The sequence below is a fragment of the Protopterus annectens genome, chromosome 8.part0 (assembly GCF_019279795.1).
Source record: "Protopterus annectens isolate FY-2018-M chromosome 8.part0, PAN1.0, whole genome shotgun sequence".
NCBI lineage: Eukaryota > Metazoa > Chordata > Ceratodontiformes > Protopteridae > Protopterus > Protopterus annectens.
The window spans coordinates 1512750833-1512771571 of NC_056741.1; the positions used below are offsets into that span (position 1 = coordinate 1512750833).

At 44.4% G+C, this 20739-nt stretch overlaps 1 protein-coding gene across 1 annotated transcript in view; it reads left to right on the forward strand.

The window, feature by feature from the left end:
• The window catches only part of ARHGAP32 (Rho GTPase activating protein 32), a 3207216-nt gene that overhangs the window by 2698076 nt on the left and 488401 nt on the right, over positions 1 to 20739 (forward strand). Inside the window, exons 16-17 of the mRNA XM_044081098.1 lie at positions 12837 to 12981; positions 13971 to 14053. Of these exons, the coding sequence (XP_043937033.1) occupies positions 12837 to 12981; positions 13971 to 14053 (228 nt within the window). The remainder of the gene's footprint in view (positions 1 to 12836; positions 12982 to 13970; positions 14054 to 20739) is intronic.

Here is a 20739-nt window from a genome sequence, read left to right on the forward strand (position 1 = left end):
TGACCGTATTGTCTTTAGTAATCGGTTTCAGCCAGGCCTCCGTAAGACATAATACATCGGGGGGGAGTAAAGTGCTAAGAGGGCATGCAGATTATGGACATTACTGTTTATGCTTCTGATATTTAGTTGGCAGGTCAGGAGAGAATTAGGGGGCCTGTTAGCCAGTGTTATGTCAGAAAGAATATTAGTTTGGGAACTGGAATCAGCAGGTGGGGATGGGCCAGGGTTTGGGTGGATGTTCTCCATCCATTGTCAGGCTGTAATATAAGTTAACTATGAGTTTCATAATTTTGTTTATAAATTTTTGATAATGTTTAAATGTTCTTTGTGTTTCACTGTTGCAGTCATCACACTTGGGTTATCTGCCTGCAGGTAGCCCTCAGTTGGCCCGAATACCGGAGACTTAGTATTTCTGCGTCGGATGCTGTCACTCCAGGACTGACGTCCGGTCATCAGGGGTATAAAAACAGGCATCCGACACCATTACATCAGTCTTTCTTGCCGAGCAGCCCGAAGCAGAAACGGTCGGCTGCTACCTGAATTTTTGTTTACAAATTGAATAATCCTGAAGTCTTCTAGAGTTAAGTACCCTGTTGGGGATCCTTTTTTTCTTGCTCTAACCGATGTCAGAAAAAGTTAACAATTGTCTTGCGTGTGGAAAGCAAATACCTCACAGAGATTTTCATTCTTACTGCGTCACCTGTTTAGGCCCAGACCACGACGTACCTCGGTGTCAGTTTTGTGCCTTGTTTAACGCCTGAACCGTTCATCGTCGGGCTCTCTTTGTTGCTAAATTCTTTCTTTCACTCTCAATATCCGTTTTCCAAAATGGCTTCAGTAAGCCGTCCGACTATCGATATTCTGAAAAAACGTAAGGATAAAGACAGAGACAGACTGCATAGGTCCAAAGTTGCCGACGACGCTTCCGTTAAGCTAGTTGCCAGTCTGCCGGTACGAAGTGAGGCACTTTCGCAGCCCCTGATGCCCGCTTCATTGGATTCCTAGGCCTCTGCTGAGACCCATTCGGAGTCCGGTATGTCGCAAGACTCTTCTTCGACTATGGAACCTGCCGATGTCTCTACCTTGGATGGGTCCGGAGCCACTGTGCAGGCACCAGCTTCTGAGGCAGTTCTTCGCTCAACCAATGTTTGACTCAAACCGACTTTTTTATCTAAAACTATTGAGTTTCTTAGGCCCAGAGTACGCACTACGTCTAGAAAACCGACGACCAAAGTGCATGCACCTGTTCTCATGCCACAAAAACAAATGCTCAGAATGGCTGAAGACCTTATTACGCTGATTAGGGGAAGTCAGCCTTCCCCTGCTAAGAGAGAGAGAAACCAGTCCTCTACAGCTTCTACAGACCAGGAGTCCGATTGCTCTGAGGTTTCTGATTATGAAGACATGCCCTTATCTGCTTATGAGGATTCAGATGCAGAGGAATCCATTCCCTCTGCCTCCCCTCCAGAGGATTTTTTTTTTGGTGAAACCTTGCATACCTTAAGAGAGCATTTCAACCGGGAATGCCAAGACTATCCTCAGTCCAAAAAGAGACTCAGAGAATTCCCAGAGTTGCCTCAGCACATGCCTTCAGCAATTCCCCCTATCGTGGATGTTGTTGATGTTTTAGTCCAGTCTTACTCCTGACACTTTACCTCCTGCCCCTAGGAAACCAGACCGGTACTACAGAGTATCTGACACTCATAAATTCCTTTTCAAGAATCCTACTGCTGACCCAGAGATCATTTCCCAGGGGCCTAAAGGTATCAAGGCAACTGCAGCCAAAAATCCCACCCCTTCGGACAAGGATTCCAGAGCCTTGGACAGATGGGGTAAAAAGGTATATACATCTGCAACTCTGGCTATTAAGGCATTGAATGGTCAGTTTCACATGCTGAAGTACCAGCAACACATTATGGAACTTATTAAACAAAAAGTGGCAACCTTTACAGACTGTGCAGAAAATAAAGATTTGAAGGAGCTTATGCACTCTGCAAGCCAGGTCAGCAAGCATACTTTCAGTGTGGCTTTGACACCCTAGAAGCATCTTGCCGGGCAGCAGTCACTGGTGCTCTACTGAGAAGAGATGCTTGGCTCAAGGAGCAGACCATGTCAAATCTAAGTTACTAGATGCTCCTCTAAACAAGGATAGTTTGTTTGGCACCAAAGCAGAAGAGGTTCTCAAAAAGATGGAAGAAAAAGCTAAGTCTATGCAGACTGTTAAAGAATTCTTACAAGGGCAACCCCCTAGGTTCAGTAGGTATTGCCCTTCCAAACACTGGTCCTTTCCAGCCCCCTCCAGGCCTTCTCAAACCAGACCCAAGGGTAACAGACCACCCAGACTACAGTCTCAGGGTATGCATAGATCTAAGCAGTGGAGTGCCCCCACACCTAAAACAGGGAGCGGAAAGCCACCTCCTTATGGAAATAACTCACAATGACTTCTTTACTCCACTCCCCAGCCCCGCCCAATTGCTTGTGCCACTAGGAGGAAAACTTGCCCTTCATGTAAGAAACTGGATGTCTATCACACAGGACCGATGTATCCTCAAAATTGTATCCCAGGGTACACATTTTATTTCCACTCACTGCCAACCCCAAGCGGGTTTCCAGACCTTCCTCCATACCAGTGGGCAGCGGCTCAAAGCCAGGTACTTTCTCTGTTCAGTATCAGAGCTATTCAGCCGGTTCCAGTAGAACAAAGGGGTCAAGGATTCTACTCCAGACTCTTCCTGGTAGCCAGGAAAGAGGGATGTTCATCGTGCATACAGCTGCAGTCATAACAGATGGGTTATCCTGCCGTCAGGTGGGTCCTCGGTCGGCCGAATTCCAAAGTCTAGGTCCGCCGTCGGATGTCGTCGCCTCTTACCTGACGTCAGTGCGACAGGGGTATAAAAGAACCAGCCGACGCCATTTTCCCCAGTCTTTCTTGCCACGCGGTGCCCGAAGCAGAAGCAGTTTGCAAGTGCCGGTCGGCCAGCTCCTGAGATTACGAATATTTTTCAACCGAAGTCTTCTTGAAAGCTAAGTACCCCGTTGGGGAAACTTTTCTTGCCTCAGACCGATGTCAGACAAAGTTAATAATTGCATTTCATGCGGGAAGCAAATACCGTATAAGGATTTCCATTCCCTCTGCATTCCTTGCTTAGGCCCAGACCACGACATCTCAGCCTGTCGTTTTTGTGCTACATTCAACAAACGCACTATTAAGCGTCGGGCGGAGTTCGCCCAACACTATCTTGGCAAAAAGTTTAATTACATTATGTCGTCGGATACTCAGACTCCAGTTTTGAGTAAAAGATGCAAAGATAAGGACCGACATACGAGGTCTGCGACTTCTACCGACACCACGCTAAAGCCGACTACAGGTGCTCCGGTTCTCAGCGAGGAGCCTACGCAGCCCCTGACTACCGATGACACTTCCTTAGCAGTGCCTTCTGTGCCCGAGGTCGCAGGCTCCTCGGCCCACACCCCGATTACAGATACCAACGCCATTCTTGGCGGTGAAACTCAGAGTTTAGACAGGCCTGCCACCTCGCAAGGTGTCTTCAGGCCTTCTTCTTCTTTTTCCATTAAGGCTTTCACAAAATCTAAAGCAGCCATGCATACTAAAAGACAAGCTCCACAGGGCCCCTCTCAAGGCCCCATGCCTAAAAACAGATGCTCAAAATGGCCGAGGATTTGATTACTCTTGTCAGGGGTTCTCATCCCCCCTCGGACAAAAGGCCCAGAGTAGAGGAAGAATACCCTTCCTCGGACCAGGCCTCCATTACTTCAGAACATTCTGAAGACCAGGAACATTCATACTCCCCTTTTGAAGATTCTGATGCAGAGGAGTCCATTCCCTCTGTCTCCCCCCCGAGACTATTCTTTTGGGGAAACCTTGCATACCTTGAGGGAACACTTCCACTGGGAAGGCCAAGATTACTCAGACTCCAAGAAAAGGCTTAGGGATTTCCTCTTACTCCCTCAGCACAGGCCTCTGGCTATCCCTCCTGTCTTAGACATTCTAGATGCTGTGTATTCAGAGGCCAGCCTTAACCCAGATTCTTTACCTCCAGCTCCAGTCAAGCCTGACCGGTATTACCGGGTTCCTGATTCACACCAATTCCTATACAAAAGCCATGCGGCTGACCCAGAAACTATTTCACAGGGTCCCAAGGGAATTAAGGCCTCCACTGCCAAAAATCCATTACCTTCAGAGAGAGATTCCACAGCTTTAGAAAGGTGGGGGGAAAAGGTGTACACCTCGGTCACTTTAACCATGAGGGCATTAAACTGTCAGTTCCGTATGTTAAAGTATCAACAGTTTTTATCTCAGTTGAAAAGCAAAATGTCACAACCTGAACAACCAGACTTGAAGGAGTTGCAGGATTTGTTGCATAGTGCAGAACAAGTGGGCAAACATACCTTGCAATGTGGTTTTGATGCTTTAGAGGCCTCATGTAGAGCTGCTGTTACAGGATCAGTCATACATAGACATGCTTGGCTCAAAGAGTAAACCTTACCAGATCATGTCAAAGCTAAATTACTAGATGCACCTCTTCAAAAAGATGTATTGTTTGGTGTTAAAGCTGAGGAGGTATTAAAGAAAATGGAGGAAAAGGCAAAATCAATGCAAACAGTGAAAGATTTCCTACAGGTACAACCTCCACGTTTCAGTAGAAATTGGCCTTCAAAAAATTGGTCCTTTCCAGCCACGGACAGACCTCAAAGAGGTAGATACAGGCGCCCAAGGGGTAGAGGGCAAATCTCAAGGATCATTTAGAGGCAGACAATGGCAAGCACCTACACCAAGAGGTGGAGAGGATAGATCACAGCCATTCAGAAAGCAGAACCAATAACTTTCCCCTTTGCATGCCATGCAAAGCTCTAATGGCAGCACCTTTAGGCGGAAAACTGGCATTATTTTCGAAAAATTGGCATATTGTCACAAAAGACAAATGGATCCTGGACATTATAGACAGAGGCTACAGATTCCACTTTCACACCCTTCCAAAAATGAGAGGCATGCCAAACCTGCCACAAAATCAAAGGGCAGAGGCACAAAAACAAATTTCAGCTCTCATGGACATGAAAGCTACTCAAGAGGTACCTGCACAAGAACAGGGTCAAGGTTTTTATTCCAGACTATTCCTGGTACCGAGGAAGGACAACGATTGGAGACCTATTTTGGACCTATCCATCCTAAACACATATTTACTCGTACCAAAATTCAAGATGCTCACATTACAGCAGCTTCTTCCCATGCTGGGCAAGGAGTCTTGGCTGGTAACATTGGACCTCAAGGAGGCATTACCTGCATGTCCCTATCAGACAAGATTGCAGAAGATACCTCAGATTTCTTGCAGGTTCAACCCATTATCAATTCTCTGCATTGCCCTTTGGCTTATCTACTGCACCCAGAGTGTTCACGAAATGCCTGGCATCAGTAATTGCCTTCTGCAGACTTCAAGGGATACAAATATACCCATATTTGGACGACTGCCTGATCCAAGCGGACAGCAAACACATACTACTGAAACACCTGGCGTTTGTAATAAAGTTGTTGAACTCTCTGGGATACACAGTCAACAAAAAGAAATCAAGACTAATACCCTCTCAAACAATAATTTTCCTGGGTGCCAGCTTGAATACAAACACCCAGATGGCCTACCTCACGCCAGAGAAACAAGGGCAACTAACTGAATACTTCAGAAAACTGGCAACCTTCACCAGGCTGACTGCAAGGAAAATCCTGCAGGCTCTGGGATTCATGGCATCTTGCATCCTGCTAATCCCATGTGCAAAGCTGCATATGAGGAAACTTCAATGGTACCTAAAAAACTTATGGTCTCAACACAGCCACAGTTTGGAAACAATTATACCACTGATTCCATGCCTCCAAAAGGAATTTCTGTGGTGGGCTCAAGCATGCCAAAGAAACATAGGTCTCCCATTCTGCTTGCCTCAAGCAAATCAAATCATCACAACAGAAGCCTCGGAGGCGCACATGACAGATCAGTGCATTCAGGGCAAATGGTCCAAAAAAGAAAGGCACCTACACATCAATCAAAAGGAAATGCTAGCAGTAAAAAATGCTGTTATGGCTTTCAAAGACCTACTGCATCCAGGCCAGCTATTGATAAGGACAGACAACACCACAGTGATGTGGTACATAAACAAACAGGGAGGAACCCATTCATATCCCCTGTGCAGGCTAGCCATGTGTCTTCGGAACATGGCTGTGGAATTACAAATCCAACTTCAAGCACAATTCCTGCCAGGCAAGGAAAACACGCTGGCAGACAACCTAAGCAGAAATATGACAGATCCACACGAATGGAAGTTGCATCCTCAAGTTTTTACAAAGATAATTCAAGCATGGGGAAGGCCAGACATAGATCTCTTTGCTACCCACAGAAATTACCAATTGACAAAATTCTGCTCAAGGACCTATCATCCACAGGCCTGGAAAGTGGATGCACTCTGTTTCAGTTGGACAACAATGACAGTTTATGCCTTTCCACCTCTTCCTCTGCTGCCCAAAGTTCTATTAAAAGCCAGAGCAGACAGACCAAAGATGATTTTCATTGCTCCAGACTGGCCAAGACAACACTGGTACCCACTCCTGAGGAGCCTGACACATTCCCCACCATGGATCCTGCCTCTAATGCCTCTTCTATTGACCCAGCACAACTTCAAAACTCTTCACAGTCAGCTGAAAACACTCAATCTAGCCGCATGGAGGATTCCTTAAATTCACAACAGACCCTACTCTCCAAGGAGGTGCAGGATGTCATTTTGGAGGCCAGAAGGCCTTCTACTAGAAAAGCCTACTCCGCAAAATGGAAACGGTTTTGTGCCTGGAATCAGAAAAAGGGTCAGAATCCTGGAATACTGAATTTACCTCAAATATTACAGTACCTAGCTGAGATGCTAAGCAGTGGACTTTCATTCTCCTCCATCAAAATCCATGCCTCAGCCATTTCTGCTCAGTACAACACTGATCCTCCTTTATTCTCTCACCCTCTCTTAAGACAGTTCCTCAGAGGGGCTAAGAATATAAAACCCCCAAGGAAACAACCAGTACCTGCTTGGGACCTCAATTTCATTCTAGAAAAACTGACCCTGCCTCCATTTGAGCCAGCTGCTTCAACAGAACTGCAATATTTGTCATGGAAAACAACCTTCCTTCTGGCTATCACCTCAGCACGCAGGGTTTCGGAACTACAAGCCCTCATGGCTGTGCAGCCTTTCATCATTTTCCATTAGGACAGAGTTTCCTTACGAACCAACCCTTCCTTTATGCCAAAGGTAGTATCCAGGGTAGCCTTGTATCAGGCTATCCACTTACCTACCTTTTACCCTAATCCACAAAACAAAGGGGAGAGACTACTACATTCCTTGGACATTCACAGACCGCTTTGTTATTATTTGGACAGAACAAAGCCATTCAGAAAATCAGAGCAACTCTTTGTGTCCTATGCTACAAGTGCTCAAGGGAAGGCTATTTCCAAACAGACAATCTCAAAATGGATAGCCCACTGCATACGCTTTTGTTATTCTTTTCATGGTAAAACTGTACCTACAGGCATCAGATCTCACTCCACAAGGGCCACAGCTACCTCTGCAGCTTTCCTCAGGGGGGTTCCTACCAAAGATATTTTGGAAGCAGCCACTTGGAGTTCTGTACATACTTTCTCCAAGCACTATCACCTACCATTATACTCCAAATCTAGAGCGTGCTTTGCCACTGCAGTCTTGCAGGGCATCCTTGCTCCTCCTAGTTCCACTTAGTGCCTACCACCCCTTTTTTTTAGCTTTGGGATTCTACCCATCTGTTATGACTGCAGCTGTATGCACGATGAACATAGTACAGTTTTGTACCTACCATAAATGTAGATGTTCGAGTGCTAATACAGCTGCAGTCCAGGTTTCCCTCCCTCCTTCCCCTCTTGGGACAGGCCTAATGGCTAACACCTCCTCATACAATCTGATTGGGGTATTCTTTTATGGTGTATTTGCTTGCAACTACAGTTTTTTGATTATATTGCATTGCATTATTACATAAATTTGTTTTGCCTTCCTTCTGGGGGCACCTGACATCTGGGGCAAGAAAAACTGAAGAAAATGGCGTCAGCTGGTTCTTTTATACCCCTGTCGCACTGACGTCAGGGAAGAGGCGACGACATCCGACGCCGGACCTAGACTTTGGAATTCGGCCGACCGAGGACCCGCCTGACGGCAGGATAACCCATCTGTTATGACTGCAGCTGTATTAACACTCTAACATCTACATTTATGGTAGGTACAAAACTGTACTTTCTTGGCACCCAATCCTGGATGTTTCTATTCTTAACACCTTCCTGGTGATCCCAAAATTCAAAATGCTTACCCTGCAACAGCTTCTTCCTATGCTAGCCAAGGATGCCTGGTTAGTCACCCTAGACTTAAAAGAAGCCGATCTGCACATCCCCATAAGGGAGTCATGCAGGAAGTGTCTACGTTTCAGGGCAGGGTCTATGCATTATCAGTTCTCTGCACTTCCCTTTGGCTTATCTACTGCGCCCAGAGTATTCACAAAATGCCTGGCTCCAGCTATTGCATACTGCAGGCAGAGAAATATCCAAATTTACCCGTACTTGGACGACTGCCTGATTCAGCAGACAGTTGGGAATTGCGGTTGCAGCAGCTGACATATGTGAAAAACCTTCTCACTTCCTTGGGGTACACCATCAACGAGAAGAAATCAAAACTGGTACCAGTCAAAATATTGTATTCCTGGGAGCAAGCTTGGACACAACATCCCAGATGGCATTCCTCACTTCAGAGAAGCAAGTCTGTCTGATGGCCTACTTTAAAACAAGTGGCCACCAGAACCCAGCTATCCGCAAGAAAAATACTGCAGGCCCTTGGGTTCATGGCCTCATGTATACTGCTAATTCCATATGCAAGACTGCATATGAGGAAACGTCAATGGTACTTAAAAAGTCTTTGGTGCCAACATTCTCAGGACTTGGAAACAGTCATTCCTATCATACCCTGTCTAAGGACAGAGTTACTTTGATGGGCAGAAGCATGCAGCCACAACAAGGGACTGGCCTTTACTCAACCCCATGCCGCCCAGACCCTAACCACAGACACTTCGGATTATGCCTGGGGAGCACACATGGACGGCAAATGCATTCAGGGCCACTAGAGCCCAAGTCAAATTCATCTGCATATCAACCAAAAAGAGATGCTAACTGTGCAGAACGCCCTGACAGCTTTCAGATCCCTACTGCTTCCAGGACAACTGCTAATAAAAACAGACAACACCACAGTTATGTGGTACATCCACAAGCAGGGGGGGGGGCCCACTCATACCCACTCTGCAGGTTAGCCATGGTCCTGTGGAACACAGCCTTGGACATGCAAGTCCATCTGCAAGCTAAATTCCTGCCAGGCAAACAAAACTCACTGGCAGACAACCTAAGCAGAAATCAACTAGACCCACATGAGTGGCAATTGGAGCCCAGCACCTTCAACCTTCTGATTAAGAAATGGGGGACCCCAGAGGTGGATCTCTTTGCATCCCCCTTCAACCACCAGCTCAGGAAATTCTGCACCAAGAATCCTCATAGCAGGGCCTGGAAAGTGGATGCCTTATCTTTTCAGTGGGTCAGTCTCTCAATCTATGCCTTTCCCCCTCTGCCCCTTCTCTCAAGAGTATTACTCAAGGTAAGACAGGACAAACCAAGGACAATTCTGATTGCCCCAGACTGGCCACACCAGCACTGGTACCCACTCCTGCGCAACCTGTCACCGGTGCCACCCTGGCACCTACACCAGAACCCAACCCTGCTCTCTCAGCAGGAGGGACAGATTTTGCATCTGCAGTTGCAAACCCTAAATCTTGCAGCCTGCTTATTCCTTGAATTCTCCTCCTGCAACCCTAAGCAAGCAGGTGCTGGACGTCATTCCCGAGGTCAGAACACCCAGTACAAGACAATCCTACGCTATGTGGAAAAGGTTCTGATCCTAGATTCAATCTAAAGGAGAGGACACAGCAATGCCTTCTCTGCCTTTAATCTTGGATTACTTAGCAGATCTACTCCACAAAGGCCTGTCCTTCTCCATTAATATACATGCCTCAGCCATTTCGACTCATTTCAACACTGAGACACCTCTCTTCGCACACCCTCTTATCAAGCAGTTCTTGAGAGGGGCAAACAACTTAAGGCCGTCAAGGAGAGCACCCACCCCTTCTTGGGACCTTAACTTTGTACTGGAAAAGCTCATGCTATCCCCACCCCCCCTTTGAGCCTGCAGCATCAGCAGAGTTAAAATTCCTCTCTTGCAATACAGCCCTGCTTCTGGCCATCACTTCAGCTAGAAGAGTATCTGAGCTACAAGCACTCATGGCTGTGGAACCCTTCATTATTTTCCATGCTGACAGGTTTCCCTCAGAACTGACCTTTCTGCCTAAAGTGGTGTCCAGTGTGGCTCTCAACCAATCCATCCATTTGCCTACTTTCTTCCCTAATCCCCAAAATAAAGTGGAAAGGATCCTGCACTCCTTGGACATGCACAGACAGCTCAGATTCTACTTTGATAGGGCTAAGCCCTTTAGAAAATCTGATCAGTTGATAATCAGCTTTACAACAGGGGCAGAGAGCAAGGCCATTTCAAACAATTTCCAAATGGCTAGCACACTGTATCCATTTCTGCTACAAGCACCATGGGAAACCAACCCCTCAGGGGGTTGGAACACATTCCACTAGGGCAGCGTCTACCTCTACAGCATTTCTCAGGGAGTCCCTACCAGGGACATCCTGGAAGCTGCTACCTGGAGTTCTGTATACACCTTCATCAAGCATTACAACCTGCCTATCTTTTCCAAATCCAGGGCAGGTTTTGCAACAGCAGTACTGAAAGGCATACTAGCCAGTCCCATCTCTTCTTGACTGCCTCCACCCTTCTTCAGCTTTGGGAATCCACCCAAGTGTGATGACTGCAACAGTGAAACACAAAGAACATAGTACAGTTGTGCACACTTACCATAATTATAGATGTTCGAGTGTATTCACTGTTGCAGTCCTGGTTTCCCTCCCTCCAGCCCCCTGGTTTCTCTGTCTCTCCTTTCTATGGCTATTACTCACCTCTTTCAGGGAAATTGTTGTTGGTATTTACTTTTTACTGGTGGTCTTTTCCCCACCATAACTTAGCTCCCTATTTGGGGGGTTCCTGACATTTGGGTCAAGAAAAACTGATGTAATGGCGTCTGCTACCTGTTTTTATACCCCGACTACCTGATATCAGTCCTGGAGTGACAGCACCCGACACAGAAATACTAAGTCTCTGGTATTCGGGCTGACTGAGGGCTACCTGCAGGCAGATAACTCAAGTGTGATGACTCAAACATCTACATTTATGGTAAGTGTACACAACTGTACTTTCTGGGGCTGATATACCTGGGTCTAATCTGGTGGTAGTTTTTAGGATTGGTGGGGGTCAGGTATGTGGGGAATTATGAAGTGGTCAGTATTGTTTGATACTGTTGTAGTTTTAGTTTGGGATTTTTGTGTAGTAGAAACCTAGGTAGGACTGATTTTCATAGGTGCTAAGGAGATATGGAATGAGTCACAGAGGTAACAGCGAAAATAGTAGCAGCATTTTGAGGGATAACATAGTGCCTGGCTGGGGCATTATGTTGGAACTCTATTTGGAGCAGGAGTAAATTAAGAAGACTAGGAAGATTAGTGGCAGGTTGGGGGGGGGGGGTTGGCTTGATCTAGGCGGTTATCTTTGATAGGTTATAGTGGAAAGGGTGTGGTTTTTAGAGCTTTAAATTTAGCACCAGTGGGGGCAGGGTGGGGCACGGAGCAAGACTGAGCACAGCGAGGCTGAGTGGAGCAGGGCCAAACCAAACCTTGAGGTACCTGATTTCTGTGCATGCAAGGTAAGTAATTGTAAAATGTTATATTGTATTTCTCTATTTTTATACTGCAGCGGTTACATTTTATTTTCTGTAGTTTTATACTGCAGATTGATAGTAACACATGGTGAGGTAAAGAAGGTTATATTTGCCACTAGCAGCTCTTTAACTAGTGACCAAGTAATTAACTAAAAACAACACTAAGAAATTCCCAAGGTCTAATGGCTTACCAGTGAGCAGAATTCAACAGCTGATGAACCCTTGTGTCCTGATGGGAGACTAGTAATTTAAAGATGATGCCATGAACAGCAGGAATATAATATAGACTTAGTATTGGGGGTGGGGGTAGCAGAAAGGGCGTGAACTAGATGCAATGGTTCAGGGACCATTTTCAGATGCACCATGTACTGACAGCCAGTGATAGGTACTGAAAATCACAAACAAATCAAAGCCACATAAATTTATATAGGTAGTGGTCATTAGTATTGTAAGTCCATAAAAGACATTTTTCAAAGGAAACATATACACGGGATGAATATATATTCACATTCAGGTTGACTTTTTTCCTGGTTATGTGCACGTTGGTATGTACTTTGTAAAGCTCCAAGTGAAAATCTGTGAAAGCACTACATGATATAATAGCAGGAAAATATTGAGGAATGTTAATAGATACACTGTGCGTCTGTATTAAGTCTTGTGAGTGATGTAAATTAAACAGTGTAATAGAAATCTGTCTAATTGTATACTTCAGCAGGATGTTTAAGTACTGTGTGTTTGTAAATTGTAATTGCTTATTGTGATAGCTCAAGAAAAGCAAATATTGTTTTGAAGTTGTAGATCCATTTCTCTTTGCAAGTTGAAGTAGATTCAGTGGTGCAAGCAGTATGTTGTATTTAAATGAACGAGTTACTACAATTTCTACTTTTTTCTTTGTTAGCCATGAATTTGACTCGGAGCAAATCCCTGACCTAACAAAAGATGTTTACCTCCAGGACATTCACTGTGTTGGTTCACTTTGCAAGTTGTATTTCCGAGAGCTACCAAACCCCTTACTTACATATCAGCTGTATGAAAAATTCTCAGTAAGTTAAGTCTTAATTTATTGTACTACATATTAAATGTAAATGTTTTTCCTTCCATTTTTACCAGAATGATATGGCATGTGCCAAAGAGCTTCCAGCCAAACATTACTTTTCTTTGTTTGGCTGCATTTCCCATTTTCTCATGCAGTATACTTTTTTCTGGTGTCGAGTGACATTAAACATGTCATGATAAAAAAAAAAAGTCTGTTCTTTTCCATTATGTATTACAGTGAAATGTTGTTATAGTAAACAGTGTGTACTTCGATGTTTAAAAAAAAAAGTAGCGCAAGTTTTGCACTGAATTATTTATTTATTTTACATTTGTTAATTGGGATAGTCCACTGGACACAGGTCCATTTTCAGTGGAGGCCCGGGGAGAAAAGCTTCACAGATATGAATAACATGGTGTTGCTCATAATTTTGATTCTCCAGGTTTATTGTAAGTGAACCTTATTGTCAGAGTAATTTTCCAGTCATATGGGGGTTGCTCCACTTAGTTTTGGGGACTGACACATCTGTAATCCTTTTAAATTTACAGTTGTGACTAGTAAGGTACAGTAAGTCACCTAATGTTACTGTAAAGCTGGTCTTTAATCCTCACTGCCAACAAGAAAAAGACATTAAAAGATGGTTTAGCTCAGTTAAATCCCATAAGAGGTCTTTCTTTGTGGTTCTTTCGTAGCAGCATTTCCTCTGTTTTAAGGGAAAGGAAGAGCCTGACATCTTATTTTCCTAGCAGAATGATGCAGCGTATCTAGTTCCTCATTTACACTTGCCTTGTAAGCCATCAATGTACTACTTGTCCCCTAGCTCCATATGAAAGTAGGTGTGGTAGGCATTCACTATGCAGTTTCTCTTTAGAAGGACACCATTCAAAAATCACACTGTCTTGTTACTGTTCTTCAGACATGTCTTTTCTGTAGTCATGTTCTACAATCTAAAACACTAGTTGCCTCTTTAATGACAGTGGTTATTTTCTGTTTTATTAGGATGCTGTCTCTGCTGCTACAGATGACGAACGTTTAGTTAAAATTCATGATGTCATCCAACAACTACCTCCACCTCACTACAGGTAACACCAGCCAGAAGCATGTTTACCAATCTTGTGTCCAGACCAAGAGGCTAGATTGAGCATTCATGGTGCTTGATATACAGATGAATCAGGATTAACCTGAAGGATATATCTCATCTTACAGTAGGTGTATGTCTCTGCCTTACCTCAGGTCAGAATAAAATGACCTTTTTACTACCAGGGTTCCGTCTAGAGTGGTGTAGTTTGGACAAGAATATTCATTTCCTGAGAAGATTGGAGTGGGGAGTGATATCACTACATACAGCGTCACTGACTCTCAACATCTGCAGCTATAGAAACTTGGTGTTGAAGTGGTTGTATCTTCCAGTTATTGATTCCCATGGCTGCCTATGTTTTTGAAAAGTCTTGTTAGTATGAGGGATAAAGACAAAGAAATATATGTGGTGCAAAGAAATTGACTTTTGTGATGTTGGACATTAGACAACCCAAACCACCACCACTCCTCCTGCTGAAACTGTGTTATCTCCTCATTAATCCTTCATTTTGTTTTAACAGCCTTATAGATGAAAATTGCTATTGGGAGTTGAAAGTCTTCTATGTCCAGTGCAGAAAGCTTATGACAATCTAGATACCCAGGTACAAACTTTGAGGAAATGCAGTTCTTTTTATTGTTAACCCAGCAAAGCACACTAAGTTGTATAAGTTGCATGATATACTGGATTTGAGTCTCTCCGTTTACATTTATGTAATCTGCTACCATGCATAAGTCACTTGCTCCCTTGTAGTCTTTGGAAATGGGCAGTTTTACCTAGTGAGTAGGAGCACTAAACTCATATGGCACCTATGAACTTGGGTAGCAAAAGCATCTGTTAGTATACATGGTTGCTCATGGCTGCATCAGGAACACAGTGATTTTTTCCCCCCAAGTACCAAAACAAAGTGACATTAAAACCTCAAAAGTGGTGAAACTTAAATCCAAAACTCTCAGTTTGAAACGGTTCTGAGTGTCATTAAATTATTTTTAGCATGATAAATTCACCAGTAAACTAAAACCTGTTTTTGCGGAAGGGTTCACTCCCCTGCAGTCCTTTAGCACTTAATTCCAGCATAAAGATGGCACAGGCTCAAGGATGGGTGTGGTGTATGCGTAGCAAGTACATATGATGAGATGCAGAGATGTCTGACCTTCACAAGGTCTATAATTAGCTGTAACTATCTAGAAGTTGTGCCATTTAGCATACATTTTCCTGCAGCTAGCTCAGTGCTGCATATCTCTAGGTATGGAATGTTAAACTGTTTATGTGGGATTTCTGAGCTTCCTTTTGCAGCAGTTCTTGCTAGATTACAGCTTTAAGCTGATATCAGATCCAAACAGAAGTCACCACATGGAAGAATCAAATGAATGAAAAAGTCTTTTATTGTTCCATAAAAACACAAGTGTTTTTATGGAACAATAAAAGACTTTTTCATTCATTTGATTCTTCCATGTGGTGACTTCTGTTTGGATCTGATATCAGCTTTTGGCTTACGTTTTTCTACACAGTCTTTGCTTTTTTGCTGCAGTTTGCTACACTTTTTTAGATTACAGCTTTCTTTAAGTTAAGTTGAAGAATCTCTCTCTCTCTCTCTCTGTGCGGCTCTTTGTTTTCTCAGCCCACCCTTGAGAGAGAGCTGGTTGTGTGAAGTCTTATTGATGTTCTTTTTGTTACACTGTTGCAGTTATTACCCCTTAGGATTTCCTGCTGTGGATGCTTTTTCCTGGCCCAAATATCAGAGACTTTTTGGCTCAGCAACCCTCACTCCTGTGACGACAGGATGTAGCGGTTATTGGATGGCACCATGCTTTTCACTTCATTCTTGCTTTTGGTGTCTAGTTGTACTTTGCAATATCATTGGTCAGTCTGAAGACAGAAGTTATATAAGCAAAGATAAATACCCATTTGGGGAATGATTTAGTCTTTTTCATGGTCTAAATTGTATCAGATGTCAGTTACTAAGTCAGATGTTTGCCTGGAGCTTGGAAAATATATCCCGCTTCAGGACTTCCACACACACTTTTTTTTATGTGCCTGGAGCACAGTGCCCAACTGTTCCCAGTGTGCTTATTTAATGACAGAACTGTAAAGCATGGAGCTAAGTCCTTGGAAAAAAATGTAGATAAAGAAAGGGTGCATATGTGATCTTCATGCATTATGGTATTTGACAATCGGGCTGAGTCAGGTTTTCCTCTTAGGAAGAAGAAACATCCGAAGACACCAAGGGTGCCTGCCAATCTTAGGTTGCCATCTGACAATCCATCCAGGCTCATGATTGTCGAAAGAGGAGAGATAAGTCTCTCTTCTGATGATGTATGTATGACTAAGGCATTTATCAAAACTCTTTTGGAGTCTGCTATGCTGTCTGCTCCCTCAACATCTGCATAGGTGTCAGATGGTTCTGGGTTCGCTCTGCAGATCCCAATGTCCAACTCCCATTTAGTTTCTACTTAAGGGGAGGGCATCTTCACCTGAGCTTCAGTGGAATCCTTGGTCAACTGATCGCAGACTGTGGCTGCACGTCCATGGGCTGGGCCGACAACATGCATCACAACTCCAAAGTCCATACCCAAGCCCAAACAAAAGAAGGAGGTTTCCAGGCTAGGCTTTCTGGGTCTCGGTCACACCAGGCCTATGTGCAGGACCTTGTCAGACTTGGCTGAGGATGTCATGGATTTCATGAGCGCCAAATAAATCTCATCCCCTGCAGTATCTTCTCCTGGAAAAAGAAAGCGGAACAGTTCCCCCCAGGAATTGTCAGATTCTTATGATTATGAGGAGGATTAGCAGGCATATGTTGACCAAACTTCTTCAAGGTCATGTGCTTACTCTACATCCGATGAAAACCTTGCCTTAGTTTCACCACCTGAGAAGTTTACCTTCTGAGTCCCACCACAAATTGAGGGAGGTCTTAAACTGGGAGAATCAAAATCATCTCCAGTCTAAGAAGATTAATGTCTTAGTTCTTGAGTACAAATCTCTAGTTATTCGTCAAGTGTTACAGGTTGTAGATGGTATTTCTCACTCTTCCCTGCAGCCTGACTCCCAACCATCTGGCTTCAGGAAGTCAAGACTTCTTTTAGAGGTTGTTAGAGTCCCGTAAACATCTTTTCATAAATCTGGTTGCAGAACCCGAGTGGTTTCTTGAGGTCCCAAGAAAGCCAGTGGCACTGCTTCTGCTAATGAGAATGAGGGTAGAACCCTGCATTGATCTAGCTAGCAAGTATACACTTCTGCTATCTTGGCCATAAGGACTGTGAAATGTCAGTTTTGCATGGCCAAATTTCAGGAAACTTTCCTGAACCAAATGAAAGAAAAACTAGAGCGCATGGCAGATAGAGCTGTCCAGAAGGAATTGTTAGAACTCTAACTCATGTTCCCAAGTAGCTAAACATTTCTTGCATTTTGGCTTTGATACTTTTGGAAGAGTAGTTTCAAAGTCCATTATTAGGAGGCATGCCTGGTTGAGAGAGCAGTCTCTTCCAGAGCAAGTACAATCCTAAATTCTGGATGTACCTTTAGACAAGGGCTTTCTGTTTGGACCCAAGCTATATTTTAAAAAAATGGTAGAATAAGGCTGTGTCCCATAAGACTGTCAAGGACTTTCTGTAGATACAGCCCCTGAGGTTTAGTAGAAATTACCGTACCAATCTGTGGTTTTTTTCTGTCACACAGGCTAGGCAGAATGGGAGGAGGACTAGGGGGGAGAGTCACCATCCAGACAGCAAAATGGATGGCAAGCTGATCAGGGACCAAGGCCTAGCAGTTATCAACCTCCATGGCTCTAGCAAGGAGCAGTTATGACTTAGCTGGACTCCTTCATGCCTCCTACCCCCCCCCCAAAAAAAAAGTTAGGGGGGAAGACTGTCCCTTTTCTTGGAAAAGTAGGTGGACATTACTCAGGATCAGTGGGTCCTTCAGATCGTAAGAGAAGGCTACAAACTGCAGTGCACTTCTCTCCCAATTCCAGACCATATACCATCCAAACAAAAAGCAGCTGAAAAAGGCTCAGTCCCAAATCAAAGTTTTTCTGTACCAGGGCTCCATAGAACCATCCATTCAACCCCAAACCCACCCCCAGAGAAAAGAAATGATACTACTCGAAGCTCTCCTTAAGACCAAGAAAAGGAGGAGCTTTCAGAATGAGCCTAGACTTTTCAAACTGAGACAAGTATCTGGTAGTCCCCAAATTGAATGTTCATTCTCAAGAAACTCCTGCCAGTACTTTTATAGGTCCAGAGGTAGGTACTAGGCTGTTGGCCATAGGGCTTATTTAAGCCTAGCAAAACGGTACCCTGGCTTTTGCCACCCAAGAAAATTATTTTCCTGTGTCTCTGTCAAGCAGAGCCACAGAAGTGATCCCTGGGGTGAATTTCCTTTCACCCATCCAATCATCAAGATTTTTCTTGGGAGTGCCAATGAGGAGCTTTGTTTGATATAGATAGGTAGTTTGTTCCAGAGTATGGGAAGTCTCTAGGACAGGAATCTATCCCTCCATCATGTTCTGTTTATTGTGATGACAAGGTTTAGATCCCTAGAGCATGCAGCTCGGAGGGATTGGGATTTCTTTAAGTGGAGCATGTCCAACAGCTCTGAGTTTGACATAGCTTTGTATGTTAGGCAGAGATCGCCTCTTGAGTAGGCGATATGCGACAGAGTAAAGCTGGAGTTTTGAGACGGTTTGCGTAGGGCATCTGTTTGAAGCCGATAATCTTCTTTGTGAGTTTTTTTTGCAGCCTTTCCAGTTGTTGTAGATGTCTTGTGAGGTACATGCCAAAAGGCACGTTGTACTCTATAATGGGTCTAATGAGTGATGAGTAGAGGGGAACAATGACCTCTTTTTTTCCTGGATGAGAAACCTTTTGTGTTAAGGTGTGCCACGTAGAAGGATTTCCTGACTACTGTGGCGATGTGATTATCAAAGGAGAGACTACTGTCCACCTGTGTCCCAAGGTCTCTTATCACACTTCCGGTGTTAAGTAGACTACCGCCTATGTGGTAGTTCATGGGTACAGAGTTTTTATCAAAAGGGATGACAATGCACTATTGGGCAATGAGCTTGAGGCCATGGCTTTGACACCAGGCATGTGTCTCAGTGAGGCCTTTTTGTAGGATGTCCACATCATTAGGAGTTTTGATTATGGCTCCTAGTTTGCAGTCATTTGCAAACTTTGTTAGCCAAAGACCTTCTGTGTTAGCCTGTACTTCTGAGAAATAGATACTAAACCAGAGAGGACCCAGGACTGAACCCTGTGGTACTCCACTTGTCACTGGTCTGAAGTTGGATTTAGAGTCTGCTACTTTCACAGTGTGGGTTCTGTCAGTGAGCCATTTGGCAACCCATCTTGTGACATAGGGATTTATACCTAGTTTAGTGAGTTTATCTATAATTCCAAAGTGGGGATGGTGTTGAAAGCCTTGGCGAGATCTAGACAGGCTGTGTGAACCAGTCTGTCAGGTTTAGGAGACATGATCTACCTTTTACAAACCCGAACTAGGTAGGGTCCAGAGTTTGGAGATTACCAATGTCATTGTTTATAAGTTCCATGATGATACGTTCCATAGCCTTGCAGACCAGGCTCGCCAGACTAATGGGGCGGTAGTTCCCGGGGTTCATGGTGGCTCCCCCTTTGTAGAGTGGGATAACCGTTGCTGTGCTCCATTCAGTGGGCACAAAGCCAGTGGTGAGGCTATGATTGAACATGGTACTTAGGTGGGGTGCCAGTTCGTTCTGTAGTTCGTGTAGAATGCAGCCTGGGATGTTTTCAGGTCCCATGGATGCTGTGTTCTTGGCTGGAGCACAAAGCCTGAGGTGAGGCTATGATTAAGCATGGTACTTAGGTGGGGTGCCAGTTCATTCTGTAGTTCGTGTAGAACGCAGCCTGGGATGTTGTCAGGTCCCATGGATGCTGTGTTCTTGGCTTTGGAGAGTGTTTTTCACCTGTGCAGCCGTGATTACAGGTACTTTGCATTCTTCTGGTATAAAGATGGGCCCTTTAGGAGGTGAGAGAGGAGTAAAGTTAGCACTGAACCTATGTGCCAGGATGTTGGCAATACCAGTTGGTTCTGTATATTTAGTGCCATTGTGCTGTAACTCAGAGCATATCTGAGTGTTGCCATTGAGATTCTTGACATAGCTATAGAATGCTTTGTTGTTGTCTTTAGAATAACTAGCTTTGGAGGATTTTATGAGGGATCTCAGCTTCTTCCTGAGGCTGACCACGGAGTTCCTCCAATCATAGGATTTTACTCTTTTTTGCAACAGTTTCTTTCTTCTATTGTAGAGTTTGTTTATGGCAGGGGACCACCAGATTGGCTTCCTTTTTTTGGAAGATAGCATCTTGGTTCTGTTAGGGATTGCACGATCCATGCACTTGTGTAAGTGCTTATAAAGTGCATTTGTATAGGATTCAGCAGTCGTACCTCTACTGTCCGTCAGCATGGGTGTTGTGAAGTTTGCCACTTCTGTCTTAAGAAATGTGAAGTTAGCTTTGGAGAAATTTTTACGGAGGTTTCCCTAATGGGGGTGGGGGGTGGGATGTGGATGTCTAGGGTGATTAGCTTGTGGTCGGATTTGACCAACGAGGAATTGACCTCTGATGTGGAACACCAGTTGCCCATGTTGTTAGTGACCAGGTCTAGGTGGTGGGGGTGTGGACAAATTGATCCAAGGCGTTAGAATTTATGAAT